This window comes from Triticum urartu, chromosome 3, assembly GCF_003073215.2.
Source record: "Triticum urartu cultivar G1812 chromosome 3, Tu2.1, whole genome shotgun sequence".
NCBI lineage: Eukaryota > Viridiplantae > Streptophyta > Magnoliopsida > Poales > Poaceae > Triticum > Triticum urartu.
Genome location: NC_053024.1, coordinates 719,440,991 through 719,458,671, shown reverse-complemented (window position 1 = coordinate 719,458,671; position 17,681 = coordinate 719,440,991). Strand labels below are relative to the sequence as shown.

Below are 17,681 nucleotides of genomic sequence, written 5' to 3'. Positions count from 1 at the left end.
GTTGAATATATGGTTTATGCATGTATATTGTATAGTCCGGCCCACCTCCTAGTCATTGTATAGTTGAGGTTGTGGCCCACCTTGTACTCCATATATACGTGCGCTATGCACCGATCAATACATCGAGTTGCATTGCCAAAATATTCGTTTCCAACATTATCTATAGTTGTTCGAGGCAGAATATTAATTAACTACTAGTATGAGCTCTAATAAAACTAGACGATGCCCCGCACGTTGTTGTGGGAATATTTTGCAATAGATTTCTAAGATATTAATAATTTATGGAAATAAGAATATTCGGAGAAATAATATGTGAGCTAAAACTAAAAATACATATTGTTATTTGTGTTTGATTATAGTATTTTTGTAAAATATTTATTAAATATATCATGCATGTTTGCATGTTGAAGTGAATATTTTTCTATGGCTCATTGAATGTTGAAGTGAGTCTTTTTTAATGCATGTTGCTTGATGAGATGTCATGCTTGCATGTTGAGAGAAATAGGGTAGTGGGGGCTAACTATTTAGATATAGAAGATTACTACTACAGCTGATTATTACGGTGAGCTAGATGGGTCCAGTACATGACCGGCAAAGACCACGGCCCCTGAGACCTCCTCCACGATATAAAACGCAAAAGGGTGGTCGGCGATGAACTCCAACCTCATTGCACATTTCTTCTTGCGGCCGATGACGGCGGCGCAGGCAGCCGCCACGGTGCCCTCCTCATTCACCTCGACGACGGCCTTGTGGAACACCTCGTCCAAGCGCACGTCACAGACGCTCTTGTCCATGATGCCAGACAGGTCGGCGGCCTCCTCGGTGAACGCCTCCCGAAGCCCTAGGCCTCGAAGGACTTGGGCGAGACGACAAAAGAATGACAGCTTGAACTTGGGCAGCATAAGCTCCCTCACTCTGCTTCGGAGCTTCGGCACGTGGTCAAGCAGGGAGCCACCCATATCCGCAAGAGTGCTGACCATGGCGTTGTTGGCACAGCCTGAGAAGGAAGAAAAAAGGACACACACAAAAGCTTGAGGTGGAAGAAGAGCACACAGGGAGTTTTGCGGCACCGCACACACTTGTGCCTTTTCTCTGTTTCTTCTCTACAACTCATCTCATCATCTTAAATACCAGTACAAGAGACCCACGCACGCACGGGTCAGCCGCCACACTCGGCTGCTAACCCCACTAATCCAACTAACCCACTACATGCATGCACACACCGGCCAAGCCACACACAAATGGCTTGATCCGTTTTTGACTCCACACTACCTACCTTCATGCATGCACGTTCAGCACTAACTAGCCGAACGTCGCGCAACGGCCACACAGCTCGGCCGTTCACCTCCATGGATGTAGTCTGTCACTAACAAACACTTGACCACACTAATACATGTGCATGCAGGTCACATCTCTTCACATGCACTGATCACTTGGTCACCTAGTACACACGTACATGACTACGGCCACTCATCTTCTGGCTTGCCGATCTGTTCGCGTGCACTCGCTCTATCTCTGTGCTGCTGATCCGGCCGCTACGCCATGTTGCCGAGCATGTAATTTTCTTTGTACTTCGCTGACTAATGCATCTCTATGTGGCTATTACACAATGCAACAAATTAAACATGACCTAATCTTAAATGCTTAATACTAATAACAAGATTAGTTCCAACAGGCGTGCAGCCCGTCGTCCTCGTCCGGGAGGAAGACGCACATCGAGTACCGCGACATGGCATCATCACCGGCCTTGTAGGGGAGCTTGAGCACCTTGAAGCCTTCATTGTATGAGACGAAGAGCTCGCATGTTCCCGGCAGGGTCATGAAGGGGACGTCGACGGGGTCGGCGCCGTCTAGGCGGTGGAACTCATGGTCCTCGGTGAGGTTCTCTGGGAAGCGGGTCTCCCACGCGCCCTTGAAGTAGATGGCGTTGGTGAGCACGAACCTCGAGTGGTCGGTCAATGAACCCTCCGGCAGGATCTCCCAGATGAGATTGTTCGTCTCCGCCGCCGCCCACTGGTTGATCTCCTTCCTGGTCTCCTCCCTGACCTCATCCTACACATGCACGTTGTAACAAACAATGACGTACCATTGCCAATATGAAACAGCGATCAACGTCAGAGATGAAGAAAAAAAGTTAGAGTGCTACCTCAGCGAAGTCGACGGCGCGTATCTCTGCCTTGTAGGACTCGGTGGCGGTGTGGAGGAAGTCCAGCGTGAGCTCCATGTGTTCCTGGTGAAATACACCGTAGGTGTAGGTGATGACAGGCCCACTGGAGCCGGACGGGTCGGAGGGGAGGCCGTGCACGAACCCGGCGAGCTCGTCGGCCGACGCGGCACCGAGCAGGGCTAGGAGCTCATCCAGAGTTCTGCCGCAGGCTCCGGCGGCCACCAGGCCGAGCGTGGTGTAGAGGGACAGCGGCGAGAAGGCGATGTTGCTGCCCCTGGTGTTGTCCCCCTCGGCGAGCTTCTTGGCCAGGCGGAGCGCGAACGCAGTCAGGCCGTCGGAGCCCATGGCCGGTGGCGGCGACGACCTGCGCTCCTTCTTGCTGTTGGAAGTTGGAACTCGCCTACTTGTTCTTCTCTTTATATTTTCTCCTTTTCTCAACTCCAGCGGTTCAATCTTCACGCAGGGTTTATATGCAACTACCAACCGACTAGCAAAGTCCTTTTCCTATACGTAGACAGCTAACACGGTTACCACATCCTTGCAATACTAATTTGACTACGTACTTCCTCCTTACCAAAATTCTTGTCTTAGATTTGTCTAAATACGGATGTATATTAAAACGTGACTTGATACATCCGTATTTAGACAAATTTAAAATAAGAATTTTGAGACGGAGGGAGTACTAACAATGCCGAATCTGACTACTACTAGGACTCTACACCCAGGACACGTACTGCTACGACGCAAACCTAGACAAGATTACCCAACACTTGCTTCGCCTCTCCGGCTCTTGGTCTGCCATGTGGTCGATGCGATTGACGGTGCTCAAGTGTTGGCGTAAATTAAGAACGGCGGATTGGCTGCGGGGTGCCTCTATGCACTATCGGTGACTCAAGGTTACGCTCCACGCATTGCCTTGGAGAGAGAGTTCTCATCCAGCGGATGAGATGTGACGACCACTGCGCCGGATGGGAGTAGTCGTCCTCTCGGTCGTGGTAGAAAGACCCGTCGTCAATGCCGCAGGAGTAAGCGGAGGCGAGTCTGATGATGTAGCAACCCCTGGCCCCACTGGTACAGCTTCTTGTTGCGCTCTCTAGCTGGGCCAAGTGGAACCACAACAGTCAGAGCACGGTGAGGCGCAGACTTCTGCAGCGAGGTCGATGACGCAGGAGTAGGGAGATCTTGGTCTGGGTGTAGAAAATGAGGCTAAAGCGTATGCTCTTAGCAGGGACGCGTGCATGTTTATATAGGCACAAGGCCGCGAGATATACAAGGGTTGTTAGGCTGTGGATTGATCTACAAGTCATAATCTAGATAAGACACAATCACAACAGCCCAACTATGGTTACAACTAACTACATGCACGCACGCGTATACGGTTTATAGATACACCGTATATACATTGTTTAACACTCCCCCTCAATCTCAACTTAGACTTATCTAAGTTGAGGTTGCGTCGAAATGCCTCCAGCTCCCTCAAAGAAAGGGGTTTAGTAAACCCATCTGCAACTTGATCACTAGTAGGAACAAAGCAAACATTCAACAGCTTGTTGGCGACCCGTTCCCGAACAAAGTGATAGTCTATCTCGATATGCTTTGTCCTAACATGAAAAACAGGATTGGCAGATAAATACGTCGCACCCAAATTGTCACACCATAGTGATGCTGCCTTGGGATGATGAATACCCAACTCTATCAACGTGTTTTGGACCCAGATCACTTCAGCAGTGGCATTAGCTAGGGCCTTGTACTCAGCTTCGGTGCTAGACCGAGACACGATAGCCTGCTTACGAGCACTCCATGAAACCAGATTTCCTCCAAGGAAAACTACAAAACCTCCTGTGGATCTCCTATCATCAGGATAGCCTGCCCAATCTACATCAGAAAACGCACTAATGAGCATGGAGTCTGACTTGCAAAGCTTAAGCCCATGACTCTGTGTTCCTTGAAGATATCTAAGTATCCGTTTTACAGCAGTCTAATGAACAGTAGTAGGAGCATGCAAAAACTGACAAACCTTATTGACAGCATATGCAATATCTGGACGAGTCAATGTTAGGTATTGTAGTGCTCCCACGATGCTCCTATACCTGGTGGAGTCTTCGGTTGCAAGGATGTCTCCATCATGAAGGGATAACTTCTCGAAGGTGGCTAAGGGTGTAGGCGCAGGTTTATATCCTGTCATGCTCATCCGCTGAAGTATCTCTTGCACATATTTTTCCTGTGATAGAAGAACACCACTTGCAATGTTTTTGACCTAAATACCAAGAAAGAAATGCAAGGCACCTAAGTCTTTCAGTGCAAAATCCATACTCAGATCCTTAAGGAGTGTTGTAACTGCTTTAGATGAGGATCTTGTAACAATAATATCATCAACATATATGAGCATAAAAATAGTTACTCCATGCCGATGATAAAAGAACAGCACCATATCTCCCTTTGACGCAAGAAAACCAAGGGATCGAAGTTTGGAGTACAAGCAATAGTACCAGGCTCTTGGTGCTTGTTTCAAGCTATAAAGTGCATTATCAAGTTTGCAGACATGTCGTGGTGAGACCGAGCTCTCATGCCCAGGAGGCTGCCTCATAAACACTTCCTCTTCCAGAACACCATGCAAAAACGCGTTCTTTACATCTTGTTGACGCATGCACCAATTCCGATAAATTGCAATCGAAAGAACTAGACGGATAGTAGCAGCTTTTACCATAGGGCTAAAGGTGTCCTCATAGTCAACTCCATACCTTTGCTTGAAGCCTTTGGCAACCAACCAAGCCTTGTACCTGTCAATAGTGCCATCAGACTTCCTTTTGATTTTGTACACCCATTTGCACTCAATGACGTTCCTCCCTTTGACAGGTGGAACGAGGCGTCACATTTTGTTATCCATAAGAGCAAAGTACTCCTCATCCATCTCCTTCCTCCACTTGGGGTCACCAAGAGCATCTTGTAAATTTCTTGGTTCACCTGCAGCACAAAAAGATCCCCAACGAACACACCCGTCTTTGTAAACTTTTGGTTTAGCAATGCCACTTTGAGACATGGTGTGAGTGCGCTGAAGGAAATATGCCCTAGAGGAAATAATAAAGTTATTATTTGTTTCCTTATATCATGATAAATTTTTATTATTCATGCTAGAATTGTATTAACCAGAAACATAATACATGTGTGAATACATAGACAAACAGTATGTCACTAGTATGCCTCTATTTGACTAGCTCAATGATCAAAGATGGTTAAGTTTCCTAGCCATTGACATGGGTTGTCATTTGATTAATGGGATCACATCATTAGGAGAATGATGTGATTGACTTGACCCATTCCGTTAGCTTAGCACCCGATCGTTTAGTATGTTGCTATTGCTTTCTTCATGACTTATACATGTTTCTATGACTATGAGATTATGCAACTCCCATTTACCGGAGGAACACTTTGTGTGCTACCAAACGTCACAACGTAACTGGGTGATAATAAAGGTGCTCTACAGGTGTCTCCGAAGGTACTTGTTGGGTTGGCGTATTTCGAGATTAGGATTTTTCACTCCGATTGTCGGAGAGGTATCTCTGGGCCCTCTCGGTAATGCACATCACTTAAGCCTTGCAAGCATTGCAACTAATGAGTTAGTTGCAGAATGATGTCTACGGAATGAGTAAAGAGACTTGCCGGTAACGAGATTGAACTAGGTATTGAGATACCGACGATCGAATCTCGGGCAAGTAACATACCGATGACAAATTGAACAATGTATGTAGTTATGCGGTCTGACCGATAAAGATCTTCGTAGAATATGTGGGAGCCAAAATGAGCATCCAGGTTCCGCTATTGGTTATTAACCGGAGACGTGTCTCGGTCATGTCTACATAGTTCTCGAACATGTAGGGTCCGCACGCTTAACGTTTCGATGACAGTTATATTATGAGTTTATATGTTTTGATGTACCGAAGGTTGTTCGGAGTCCCGGATGTGATCACGGACATGATGAGGAGTCTCAAAATGGTCGAGACATGAAGATTGATATATTGGAAGCCTATGTTTGGATATCAGAAGTGTTCCGGGTGAAATCGGGATTTTACAGGAGTACCGGGAGGTTACCGGAACCCCCTGGGAGGTTAATGGGCCTTAGTGGGCCTTTACGGAGAATAGGAGAGGCGGCCAGGGCTGGGTCGTGCGCCCCTCCCCCCTAGTCCGAATAGGACAAGGAGAGGGGGGCGGCGCCCCCCTTCCTTCCTCTCTCCCTCCTCTTTCCCCCTCCCAAGTCCTAATCCAACTAGGAAAAGGGGGGAGTAGGACTCCTCCTGGCGCGCCCTCTCTCCTGGACGGCCGCACCCCCCTTGCTCCTTTATATACGGGGTAGGGGGCACCCTAGAGACACAACAATTGATCAGTTGATTTTTTAGCCGTGTGCGGTGCCCCCCTCCACCATAGTCCACCTCGATAATACTGTAGCGGTGCTTAGGCGAAGCCCTGCGTCGGTAGAACATCATCACGTCACCACGCCGTCGTGCTAACAAAACTCTCCCTCAACACTCGGCTGGATCGGAGTTCGAGGGATGTCATCGGGCTGAACGTGTGTTGAACTCGGAGGTGTCGTGTGTTCGGTACTTGATCGGTCGGATCATGAAGACGTACGACTACATCAACCGCGTTGTGCTAACGCTTCCGCTTTCGGTCTACGAGGGTATGTGGACAACACTCTCCCCTCTCGTTGCTATGCATCACCATGATCTTGCGTGTACGTAGGAATTTTTTTGAAATTACTACGTTCCCCAACAGTGGCATCCAAGCCTGGTTTTATGCGTAGATGTCATATGCACGAGTAGAACACAAGTGAGTTGTGGGCGATATAAGTCATACTGCTTACCAGCATGTCATACTTTGGTTCGGCGGTATTGTTGGATGAAGCGGCCCGGACCGACATTACGCGTACGCTTACGCGAGACTGGTTCTACCGACGTGCTTTGCACACAGGTGGCTGGCGGGTGTCAGTTTCTGCAACTTTAGTTGAACCGAGTGTGGCTACGCCCGGTCCTTGCGAAGGTTAAAACAGCACCAACTTGACAAACTATCGTTGTGGTTTTGATGCATAGGTAAGAACGGTTCTTGCTAAGCCCGTAGCAGCCACATAAAATTTGCAACAACAACGTAGAGGACGTCTAACTTGTTTTTGCAGGGCATGTTGTGATGTGATATTGTCAAGACATAAGGCTAAATTTTATTGTATGAGACGATCATGTTTTGTAACCGAGTTATCGGCAACTGGTAGGAGCCATATGGTTGTCGCTTTATTGTATGCAATGCAATCGCCCTGTAATGCTTTACTTTATCACTAAGCGATAGCGATAGTCGTAGAAGCATAAGATTGGCGAGACGACAACCATGCTACGATGGAGATCAAGGTGTAGCGCTGGTGACGATGGTGATCATGATGGTGCTTCGGAGATGGAGATCACAAGCACAAGATGATGATGTTCATATCATATCACTTATATTGATTGCATGTGATGTTTATCTTTTATGCATCTTATCTTGCTTTGATTGATGATAGCATTATAATATGATCCCTCACTAAATTATCAAAGTACAAGTGTTCTCCCTGAGTATGCACCGTTGCGAAAGTTCTTCGTGCTGAGACACCACGTGAAGATCGGGTGTGATAGGCTCTACGTTCAAATACAACGGGTGCAAAACAGTTGCACACGCGGAATACTCAGGTTAAACATGACGAGCCTAGCATATAACAGATATGGCCTCGAAACACGGAGACCGAAAGGTCGAGTGTGAATCACATAGTAGATATGATCAACATAGTGATGTTCACCTTTGAAACTACTCCATCTCGCGTGATGATCGGACATGGTTTAGTTGATATGGATCACGTGGTCACTTAGAGGATTAGAGGGATGTCTATCTAAGTGGGAGTTCTTAAGTAATATGATTAATTGAAATTAAATTTATCATGAACTTAGTACCTGTTAGTATCTTGCTTGTCTATGTTGATTGTATATAGATGGCCCGTGCTGTTGTTCCGTTGAATTTTAATGCGTTCCTTGAGAAAGCAAAGCTGAAAGATGATGGTAGCAATTACATGGACTGGGTCCGTAACTTGAGGATTATCCTCATTGTTGCACATAAAAGTTACGTCCTGGAAGCACCGCTAGGTGTACCACCTGCACCAGCAACTGCAGACATTGTGAATGCCTAGCAGTCATGTGTTGATGACTACTCGATAGTTCAGTGTGCCATGCTTTACGGCTTAGAACAGGGACTTCAACAACGTTTTTAACGCCATGGAGCATATGAGATGTTCCAGGAGTTGAAGTTGATATTTCAAAAGAATGCCCGGATTGAGAGATATGAAGTCTCCAATAAGTTCTACAGTTGCAAGATGGAGGAGAATAGTTCTATCAGTGAGCATATACTCAAGATGTCTGGGTACTGCAATCACTTGATTCAACTGGGAGTTAATCTTCCGGATGATAGCGTCATTGACAGAATTCTTCAATCACTGCCACCAAGCTACAAGAGCTTCGTGATGAGCTATAATATGCAAGGGATGGATAAGACAATTCCCGAGCTCTTCACAATGCTAAAGGCTGTGGAGGTAGAAATCAAGAAGGAGCATCAAGTGTTGATGGTCAATAAGACCACCAGTTTCAAGAAAAAGGGCAATGGGAAGAAGAAGGGGAACTTCGAGAAGAACGGCAAGCAAGTTGCTTCTTAGGAGAAGAAACCCAAGTCTGGACCTAAGCCTGAGACTGAGTGCTTCTACTGCAAGCAGACTGGTCACTGGAAGCGGAACTGCCCCAAGTATTGGCGGATAAGAATGATGGCAAGGTGAACAAAGGTATATGTGATATACATGTTATTGATGTGTACCTTACTAATGCTCGCAGTAGCACCTGAGTATTTGATACTAGTTCTGTTGCTAATATTTGCAACTCAAAACAGGGGCTACGGATTAAGCGAAGATTGGCTAAGGACGAGGTGACGATGCGCGTGGGAAATGGTTCCAAAGTCGATGTGATCGCAGTCGGCACGCTACATCTACATCTACCTTCGGGATTAATATTAGACCTAAATAATTGTTATTTGGTGGCAGCGTTGAGCATGAACATTATATCTAGATCTTGTTTGATGCGAGATGGTTATTCATTTAAATCAGAGAATAATGGTTGTTCTATTTATATGAGTAATATCTTTTATGGTCATGCACCCTTGAAGAGTGGTCTATTTTTGTTGAATCTCGATAGTAGTGATACACATATTGATAATATTGAGGCCAAAAGATGCAGAGTTGATAATGATAGTGCAACTAATTTGTGGCACTGCCGTTTAGGTCATATCGGTGTAAAGCGCATGAAGAAACTCCATACTGATGGACTTTTGGAACCACTTGAATATGAATCACTTGGTACTTGTGAACCGTGCCTGATGGGCAAGATGACTAAAACGCCGTTCTCCAGTACTATGGAGAGAGCAACAGATTTGTTGGAGATCATACATACAGATGTATGTGGTCCGATGAATATTGAGGCTCGTGGCGGATATCGTTATTTTCTCACCTTCACAGATGATTTATGAAGATATGGGTATATCTACTTAATGAAACATAAGTTTGAAACGTTTGAAAAGTTCAAAGAATTTCAGAGTGAAGTTGAAAATCAACGTAACAAGAAAATAAAGTTTCTACGATCTTATCGTGGAGGAGAATATTTGAGTTATGAGTTTGGTCTTCATTTGAAACAATGTGGAATAGTTTCGCAACTCACGCCATCCGGAACACCACAGTGTAATGGTGTGTCCGAACTTCGTAATCATACTTTACTAGAAATGGTGCGATCTATGATGTCTCTTACTGATTTACCGCTATCGTTTTGGGGTTATGCTTTAGAGACGGCCGCATTCACGTTAAATAGGGCACCATCGAAATCCGTTGAGATGACGCCTTATGAACTATGGTTTGGCAAGAAACCAAAGTTGTCGTTTCTGAAAGTTTAGGGCTGCGATGCTTATGTGAAAAAGCTTCAATCTGATAAGCTCGAACCCAAATCGGAGAAATGTGTCTTCATAGGATACCCAAAGGAGACTGTTGGGTACACCTTTTCTATCACAGATCTGAAGGCAAGACTTTTGTTGCTAAATTCGGAGTTTTTCTAGAGAAGGAGTTTTTCTCAAAAGAAGTGAGTGGGAGGAAAGTAGAACTTGATGAGGTAACTGTACCTACTCCCTTATTGGAAAGTAATTCATCACAGAAACCGGTTCCTGTGACACCTACACCAATTAGTGAGGAAGTTAATGATGATGATCATGAAACTTGAGATCAAGTTGTTACTGAACCTCGTAGATCAACCGGAGTGGGATCCACACCAGAGTGGTACGGGAATCCTGTTCTGGAGGTTATGTTGCTAGACCATGACGAACCTACGAACTATGAAGAAGCGATGGTGAGCCAAGATTCCGCAAAATGTCTTGAGGCTATGAAATCTGAGATGGGATCCATGTATGAGAACAAAGTGTGGACTTTGGTTGACTTACCCGATGATCGGCATGCCATTGAAAATAAATGGATCTTCAAGAAGAAGACTGACGTTGACGGTGATGTTACTGTCTATAAAGCTCGACTTGTTGCAAAAGGTTTTCGACAAGTTCAAGGGATTGACTACGATGATACTTTCTCACCTGTAGCGATGCTTAAGTCTGTCAGAATCATGTTAGCATTTTCTGCATTTTATGATTATGAAATTTGGCAAATGGATGTCAAAACTGCATTCCTGAATGGATTTCTGGAAGAAGAGTTGTATATGATGCAACCGGAAGGTTTTTTCGATCTAAAGGGAGCTAACAAAGTGTGCAAGCTCCAGCAATCCATTTATGGACTGGTACAAGCCTCTCGGAGTTGGAATAAACGCTTTGATAGTGTGGTCAAAGCATTTGGTTTTGTACAGACTTTTAGAGAAGCCTGTATTTACAAGAAAGTGAGTGGGAGCTCTGTAGCATTTCTAATATTATATGTGGTTCACATATTGTTGATTGGAAATGATATATAATTTCTGGATAGCATAAAGGGATACGTGAATAAGAGTTTTTCAATGAAATACCTCGGTGAAGCTGCTTATATATTGGGCATCAAGATCTGTAGAGATAGATGAAGACGCTTAATTGGACTTTCACAAAGCACATACCTTGATAAAGTTTTGAAGAAGTTCAAAATGGATCAAGCAAAGAAAGGGTTCTTGCCTGTGTTACAAGGTGTGAAGTTGAGTAAGACTCAATGCCCGACCACTGCAGAAGATAGAGAGAAAATGAAAGATGTTCCCTATGCTTCAGCCATAGGTTCTATCATGTATGCAATGCTATGTACCAGACCTGATGTGTGCCTTGCTATAAGTCTAGCAGGGAGGTACCAAAGTAATCCAGGAGTGGATCACTAGACAGCGGTCAAGAACATCCTGAAATACCTGAAAAGGACTAAAGATATGTTTCTTATTTATGAAGGTGACAAAGAGCTCATCATAAATGGTTACGTTGATGCAAGCTTTGACACTGATTCAGACGATTCTAAATCGCAAACAGGATACGTGTTTATATTGAACGGTGGAGTTGTCAGTCGGTGCAGTTCTAAACAAAGCATCGTGGCGGGATCTACATGTGAAGCAGAGTACATAGCTGCTTTGGAAGCAGCAAATGAAGGAGTTCATATCCGATCTAGGTGTCATACCTAGTGCATCGGGTCCAATGAAAATCTTTTTTGACAGTACTGGTGCAATTGCCTTGGCGAAGGAATACAGATTTCACAAGAGAACCAAGCACATCAAGAGATGATTCAATTCCATCCGGGATTTATTCCAGGTGGGAGACATAGAAATTTGCAAGATACATACGGATCTAAATGTTGCAGACCCATTGACTAGCCTCTTCCACGAGCAAAACATGATCAGCACCAAGGCTCCATGGGTGTTAGAATCATTACTGTGTAATCTAGATTATTGACTCTAGTGCAAGTGGGAGACTGAAGAAAATATGCCCTAGAGGCAATAATAAAGTTATTATTTATTTCCTTATATCATGATAAATGTGTCAGGACCCCGATTCCAAGTCACATCAATCTAGCCGGTAACACCTCATATCACATTGCGGCCTCACGCACGATATCCCCACGGGTGTCGCCTTACCATGGCCCGGGACCGTTTGCGCCTTTTGGCTCACGTATATGATAGTGTCGCTAGCATCCATATGACAGAGAATCCGGGCCGACATGGCTAGTCGTGAACCCAAAGCGGCGCAGACCTATGGAGACAGGCATACATGAATCACATCGAGCATGTCGGTAATCAGTGAGTAAATCCAGGCTGTAGCACACTGGGCTAACAGGACTCCGGGGAACCCGGGCTGTAGCAGGCTAGGCAGAACTCCGAAAGTCACCGCGTGACATTTCCCCGAAGGGACAGACATAGGAACGAAGTGAAACACATGCTGGCCAGTCAAGTGTCCTGAGCAGTAGTGCTGGGCTAGCAGGACTCCGGTGAACCGGGCTGTAGCGGACTACTATGGCTCGAGGAGCACTAGACTACGTTTCCCCATAAGAAAGGCTGCCAAGGATAAACAACTAGATTGTTGGATCCCACACATACCAAGCATTTCAATCATACACACAATATGCTCGATACGTGCAAATACAACATGGCATCACAACAAAACTCTACAATTCAAGTACTTTATTTAAAGGCTCCAGAGAGCCATACATAACATGTTCATACAGGTAGGGGTCACATGACCCGACACTCAAGTCATACAAACATACAAGCACATGCGGAAGCAAATAGTCTGACTACAGACACTAGAAAGCAAGAAGGCTTCTCAAAGCCTGTCTATCTACATAGGGCCCTCCACACTACTAGAAAAAGGGCTATAGATGGGATTGACAATAATGGCACACCAGACAAGCGGTGTGCCATTAGTATATACTAATGGCGCACCACCTTCTGATACGCCATTAGAGTTGAAACTACTAATGGCGCACCTGGCCCAGGGTGCGCCATTAGTATCAATTTTTTTTGAACTAGTGCGCCTGTCCAAACATACTAATGGCGCACTTTTCCCTTGATGCGCCATTGCTATTTTTGATACTAATGGCGCACTTTTCCATGCGGTGCGCCATTGTGGTTTTGTAGGCAAGTGCCGCAGCCCGACCGCCCACCATCTCTCTCCTCTCTCTCTCGCACGGAAACCCTATCCTCTTCTCCCTCACCCCACGCACACACGTCTCTCGGCCTCGCCCCGGCCCCGATCCATGCTGCCTCCCAGTGCTCCCTCCTCTTCCTGCGCGGCGGCCCTTGCCCTCCTCTCTCTTCGTTCCCCTTCGCGCCTCCTCACGGCAGTCGCAGCCAAGGAGCCCGAGCTCGGCGGCGACGGATCGGAAGGCAGCGTCGGCGCTGGATCTGGGAGTGGTGGAGCCACCGCCGTCCCCGCTCCACCCTCTCCCGCGCCCCCCACCTTCTCTCCCATCCGCAGATCGAGAACCTTCTCTCCCATCCGCGGATCGGGAAGGGAAGGTCCCAGATCCACATCGGGTGGGTGGGTGGGTCCTTGCGCTTCGGCGCGCCGCCGTCCACCTGGGCCGCGACCACCGAGGTCCTCGAGGCCGGCCATGGAAGTCCGACCTGCCAGCAGCCATGCCTCGCGCCCGAAACCCTAGCATGCATGCCGCAGGAACGAGGTACAGCACCGGACCCCTATGCTCCTCCTTCTTCCATGGACTTCTCACCATGAGAGGTCTCATCTCTGTAGGAAGGAGGACAACGCCATGCAAGCTGCTCCTTCCCCTTCCCCACCAGGACCACGCACGCGATGGAAGGTATCCTCTCCTGTTGCTGCTACCTTAGCTCTTTTTCCATCTCCAGATCTGATTCCTGAGCATTTGTGTCTCTGACCTGATTTGGTCAAGGGGGAGAAAGAGAAGCTGCTCCCATCCGCCTGTGCCTTCAGATTTGGCAGCCCATACAGTACGCACACGGTTTAGGGTTGCTCAAATCCATTTACACTAGTTTGGATGAAACAGAGGCTGTCACAAATGCATCACCTCATGTAACTTCTTGGTCCGCTAGCAAGTTAGTAACTTGCATGTATTTTTTGGTGACAAACAAGTCTGACTCCAATGGATTAACTCTGTCCGTATCGCAAATTTGTTGGATTAACCCAGCAACGCTTTAGTTTTACTTCCCCCTCCCCCCTAGCTAGCTAACTCTTTTAAGGTCCAGTAGTGCGCTGTGATTAATTGTTCGGTTAAATCCAGTCCTGCTAGTCCGGCACACACAGATTTACTTTACTGGCCATGAATGGGCTTTATATGTTGTTGTTCCATATTATCAAGGGTTCACTGCTCTTTAGCGAGATTTTTTTAGTGCTAGTAGTATGAAGTCTTGTTTAATTAGTGTTTCTTCCTTTCTTGTGCATTTTTTTTGGATTCCTTGTCATGTAGTGATGACGTGTTAGCATCACTGGCTGAGTGCTAGTGCTGCTTTCATGCATACTACACCAGATACGTTAGTATCATTGGCACATGGTGACTGTGTAATTACCAACATGGTAACATGGCTGAGTTACTCGTTTTCTTTTTTGCTTCGGTTCGCTACTTGCTTCTCATCGGTAGAAAATCTTCTAAAGTCTCTCACTTGCAGATTGGGTCGATGTGGACTTCATCACTCTCCCCACCAGCATGGACTTCATACAGGTAGCACCTCCCAAATGCCACTCCATTTATCTGTATTCATGCACTCTATACCAGCTTATTAAAACTACACGAGTGTGTTGTATTGTTGGCCTGTGTCATCTTGTTAATTCTGGTTGGTCTCTATTTCTAGAATCCCTGCCTGCCTGTGATATTTGTTTTTTGGCAATGACAGGGCTGCCTATATGGTCCTATATTGTAAGTTTGCAGACTCGTATGGAACAATATCTATATTCCTCTATCTCTAGAATGTAGGCAGTTTGCTTCGCTCACATCACCAAGTTCTCCCACTATGCTTAAATCTACTCTACTCCATTTCCTGAGATGAAATTGTGATGATGGGAGTGACATTAAACAGCTTGAACATCTAATTGTGCATGTACTCCATTGTTATATACTGATCCATCTTGTCTTTGCCTCTTATTAACATTCAAATTGTTAATTGCATTCAAAGTGTTAATTGCAGGAGCAGACACAGAGGAGGAATCTGCTACCTCAAAGCAGTTGATCGACGCCGGGAGGGTGGGTACGTGATGTCGGAGGCTGCCGGGAGGGTGGTGACGAGCTACCGAAGAGATGAGTTCTGGCTCTCCTCGATGCCAGGACGAGGCGCTGCTACCGATCGGACGTGGACTCGATTGATTTTGATTTGAAATATGACGGGTTGTAATGTAAAATGCACTTCAGTTCAAAATTTCCTCCCCTTGCGAGAGGTATTCTTGGACGGAGGAAGTAGAAGATTAGTTATAGGATTTTGTTTTATTTCTGTGCAATTTTCTTTTTATTGGATACTTGTAAAGACATGGTAATATTCTTGCTATAATAAAAATTATGGTTCTATTTCATTTTTTGTTTTTAAATTATTTTTCCTTATAGGTTGTTTTTTTAAATTTTGTATTTTTTTTGTTTTTCAAATATACTATTAGTGGCGCATTTCAACCTTTATTGGTGGCGCACCTAGCTTTTTAGCTAGTGGCGCACCTCTAAGTTTACTAGTGGCGCACTTGGCTTTATTACTAGTGGCGCACGTAAGGGTTAGTAATGGCGCACTATTAGGTGCGCCATTACTGTCTGGGATAGTAATGGCGCACCAAATGTGCGCCATTACTAAAACTAACTAATGGCATGCTAGTAATGGCGCACCTAATGTGCGCCATTAGTAGCCAAAATAGGTGCGCCATTAATAACCTGTTTTCCAGTAGTGCCATGGCCATGATCACCACCTGGGTGGCAAGTCACTCATCAACGTCGAGATCTACATAAAACCCATCAGAGGGGGCGGTGTTGTCGTCTGAAAACAGCAATTAAGCAAACATGAGTACAAAGGTACTCAGCATATCTTACATCAGAACCTACTATACATGCTCATTCTCAAGAAGGGGGTGGAGTTATTGCAGCAAGCCAGCTTTGACTCTTGGCTAAGCTATCCTACGGAACTCCACTAGTAAAATAATTTTCGCACATGAGTCCACTAATCACCAACACAATACTCCACCGGGGATCCTCCCTCGTCATCCTACGAGGGGGCTGTCGGTGTCAAAACCGGCGGATCTCGGGTAGGGGGTCCCGAACTGTGTGTCTAGGCTGGATGGTAACAGGAGGCAAGGAACACGATGTTTTACCCAGGTTCAGGCACCTTGATGGAGGTAAAACCCTACATCCTGCTTGATTAATATTGATGATATGGGTAGTACAAGAGTAGATCTACCACAATATCAAGGAGGCTAAACCCTAGAAGCTAGCCTATGGTATGATTGTTGTATGATGAAGTTGTCCTACGGACTAAAAACCTCCGGTTTATATAGGCACCGGAGAGGGTTAGGGTTACACAAAGTCGGTTACAATGGTACGAGATCTTGAATATCCGCATCGCCAAGCTTGCCTTCCACGCCAAGGAAAGTCCCATCCGGACACGGGACGAAGTCTTCAATCTTGTATCTTCATAGTCCTGGAGTCCGGCTGAAGGTATAGTCCGGCTACCCGAACACCCCCTAATCCAGGACTCCCTCAGTAGCCCCCGAACCAGGCTTCAATGACAACGAGTCCGGCGCGCAGATTGTCTTCGGCATTGCAAGGCGGGTTCTTCTCCAAATTCCGTGTACCTGCTGAATAATGTCCGATTTTCATAATGTAGCGCACCTTGGCTTCCATGCCCAATAATGGTCGTCTTCCACATATCAAACGAATGCGAAAAGTCAGGGTATTTTTACATTCACACCCCTAGCTGCATAAACGAGCCGCCTATTTAATGGGATGGGGATTCAGATCCAAACCACACCTTCTCCTCTCCGCGAGTAATCATCAGAGCGCCTCCAGCAAAGGTCCATTCCAACATGGCCAGCCGTCGCAGCTCCTCCTCTCGCCCTTCCAGTCCTAAACCTAGAGACTGGGAGAGGTGCTCCATCCCACACAGCGAGCTTGTGTCGCTTCAGGCCAAGGGATTTCTCCCTTAGGCCTGTATGGTCCGAGTCCGAGCCGGACTCGCCACCTCTAATGGCGGAGAGCAAGCGGAGAGCACCCCCAATCCCTCCAAAGGAGAGCGGGTGTGCCTCGTCCCTTATCTCATAAGAGGACTTGGATTTCCAATTCATCCATTTCTCCGCGGGCTTCTGGAGTTCTACGGCCTCTAGCTGCACAATCTCACGCCTGGCTCTATATTGCATATCGCGGGCTTCGTCGCCCTTTGCGAGATATTCCTGGGTGTTGAGGCTCATTTCGCGCTGTGGAAGAGGTTATTCTGCCTGGTGCCCCGCTCTAAGGAGGGGTCAATGTATCAAGTGGGCGGAGCCG

General features: G+C 46.3%; 1 protein-coding gene across 1 annotated transcript; it reads right to left on the bottom strand.

Annotated features, from left to right (window-relative positions):
* Positions 1-557: 557 nt before the first annotated feature.
* Positions 558-2,224, bottom strand: LOC125547292 (serpin-Z2A-like). Its single transcript, XM_048711226.1, has 3 exons — positions 2,147-2,224; positions 1,674-2,052; positions 558-997 (listed from the first exon to the last, which is right to left on the bottom strand). The coding sequence occupies exons 1-3, from the start codon at positions 2,222-2,224 to the stop codon at positions 558-560; spliced, it is 897 nt and encodes a 298-aa protein (XP_048567183.1).
* Between the last annotated feature and the right edge of the window lie 15,457 nt (positions 2,225-17,681).

Excerpts from the sequence above, each read along its gene's own strand:
- LOC125547292 (XM_048711226.1), bottom strand. The coding sequence starts at position 2,224 with ATGGAGCTCACGCTGGACTTCCTCCACACCGCCACCGAGTCCTACAAG. Across the intron at positions 2,053-2,146 it reads GCGCCGTCGACTTCGCTGAG|GATGAGGTCAGGGAGGAGAC; the intron begins GTAGCACTCTAA and ends GTGCATGTGTAG. Across the intron at positions 998-1,673 it reads GGACGACGGGCTGCACGCCT|GCTGTGCCAACAACGCCATG; the intron begins GTTGGAACTAAT and ends CTTCCTTCTCAG.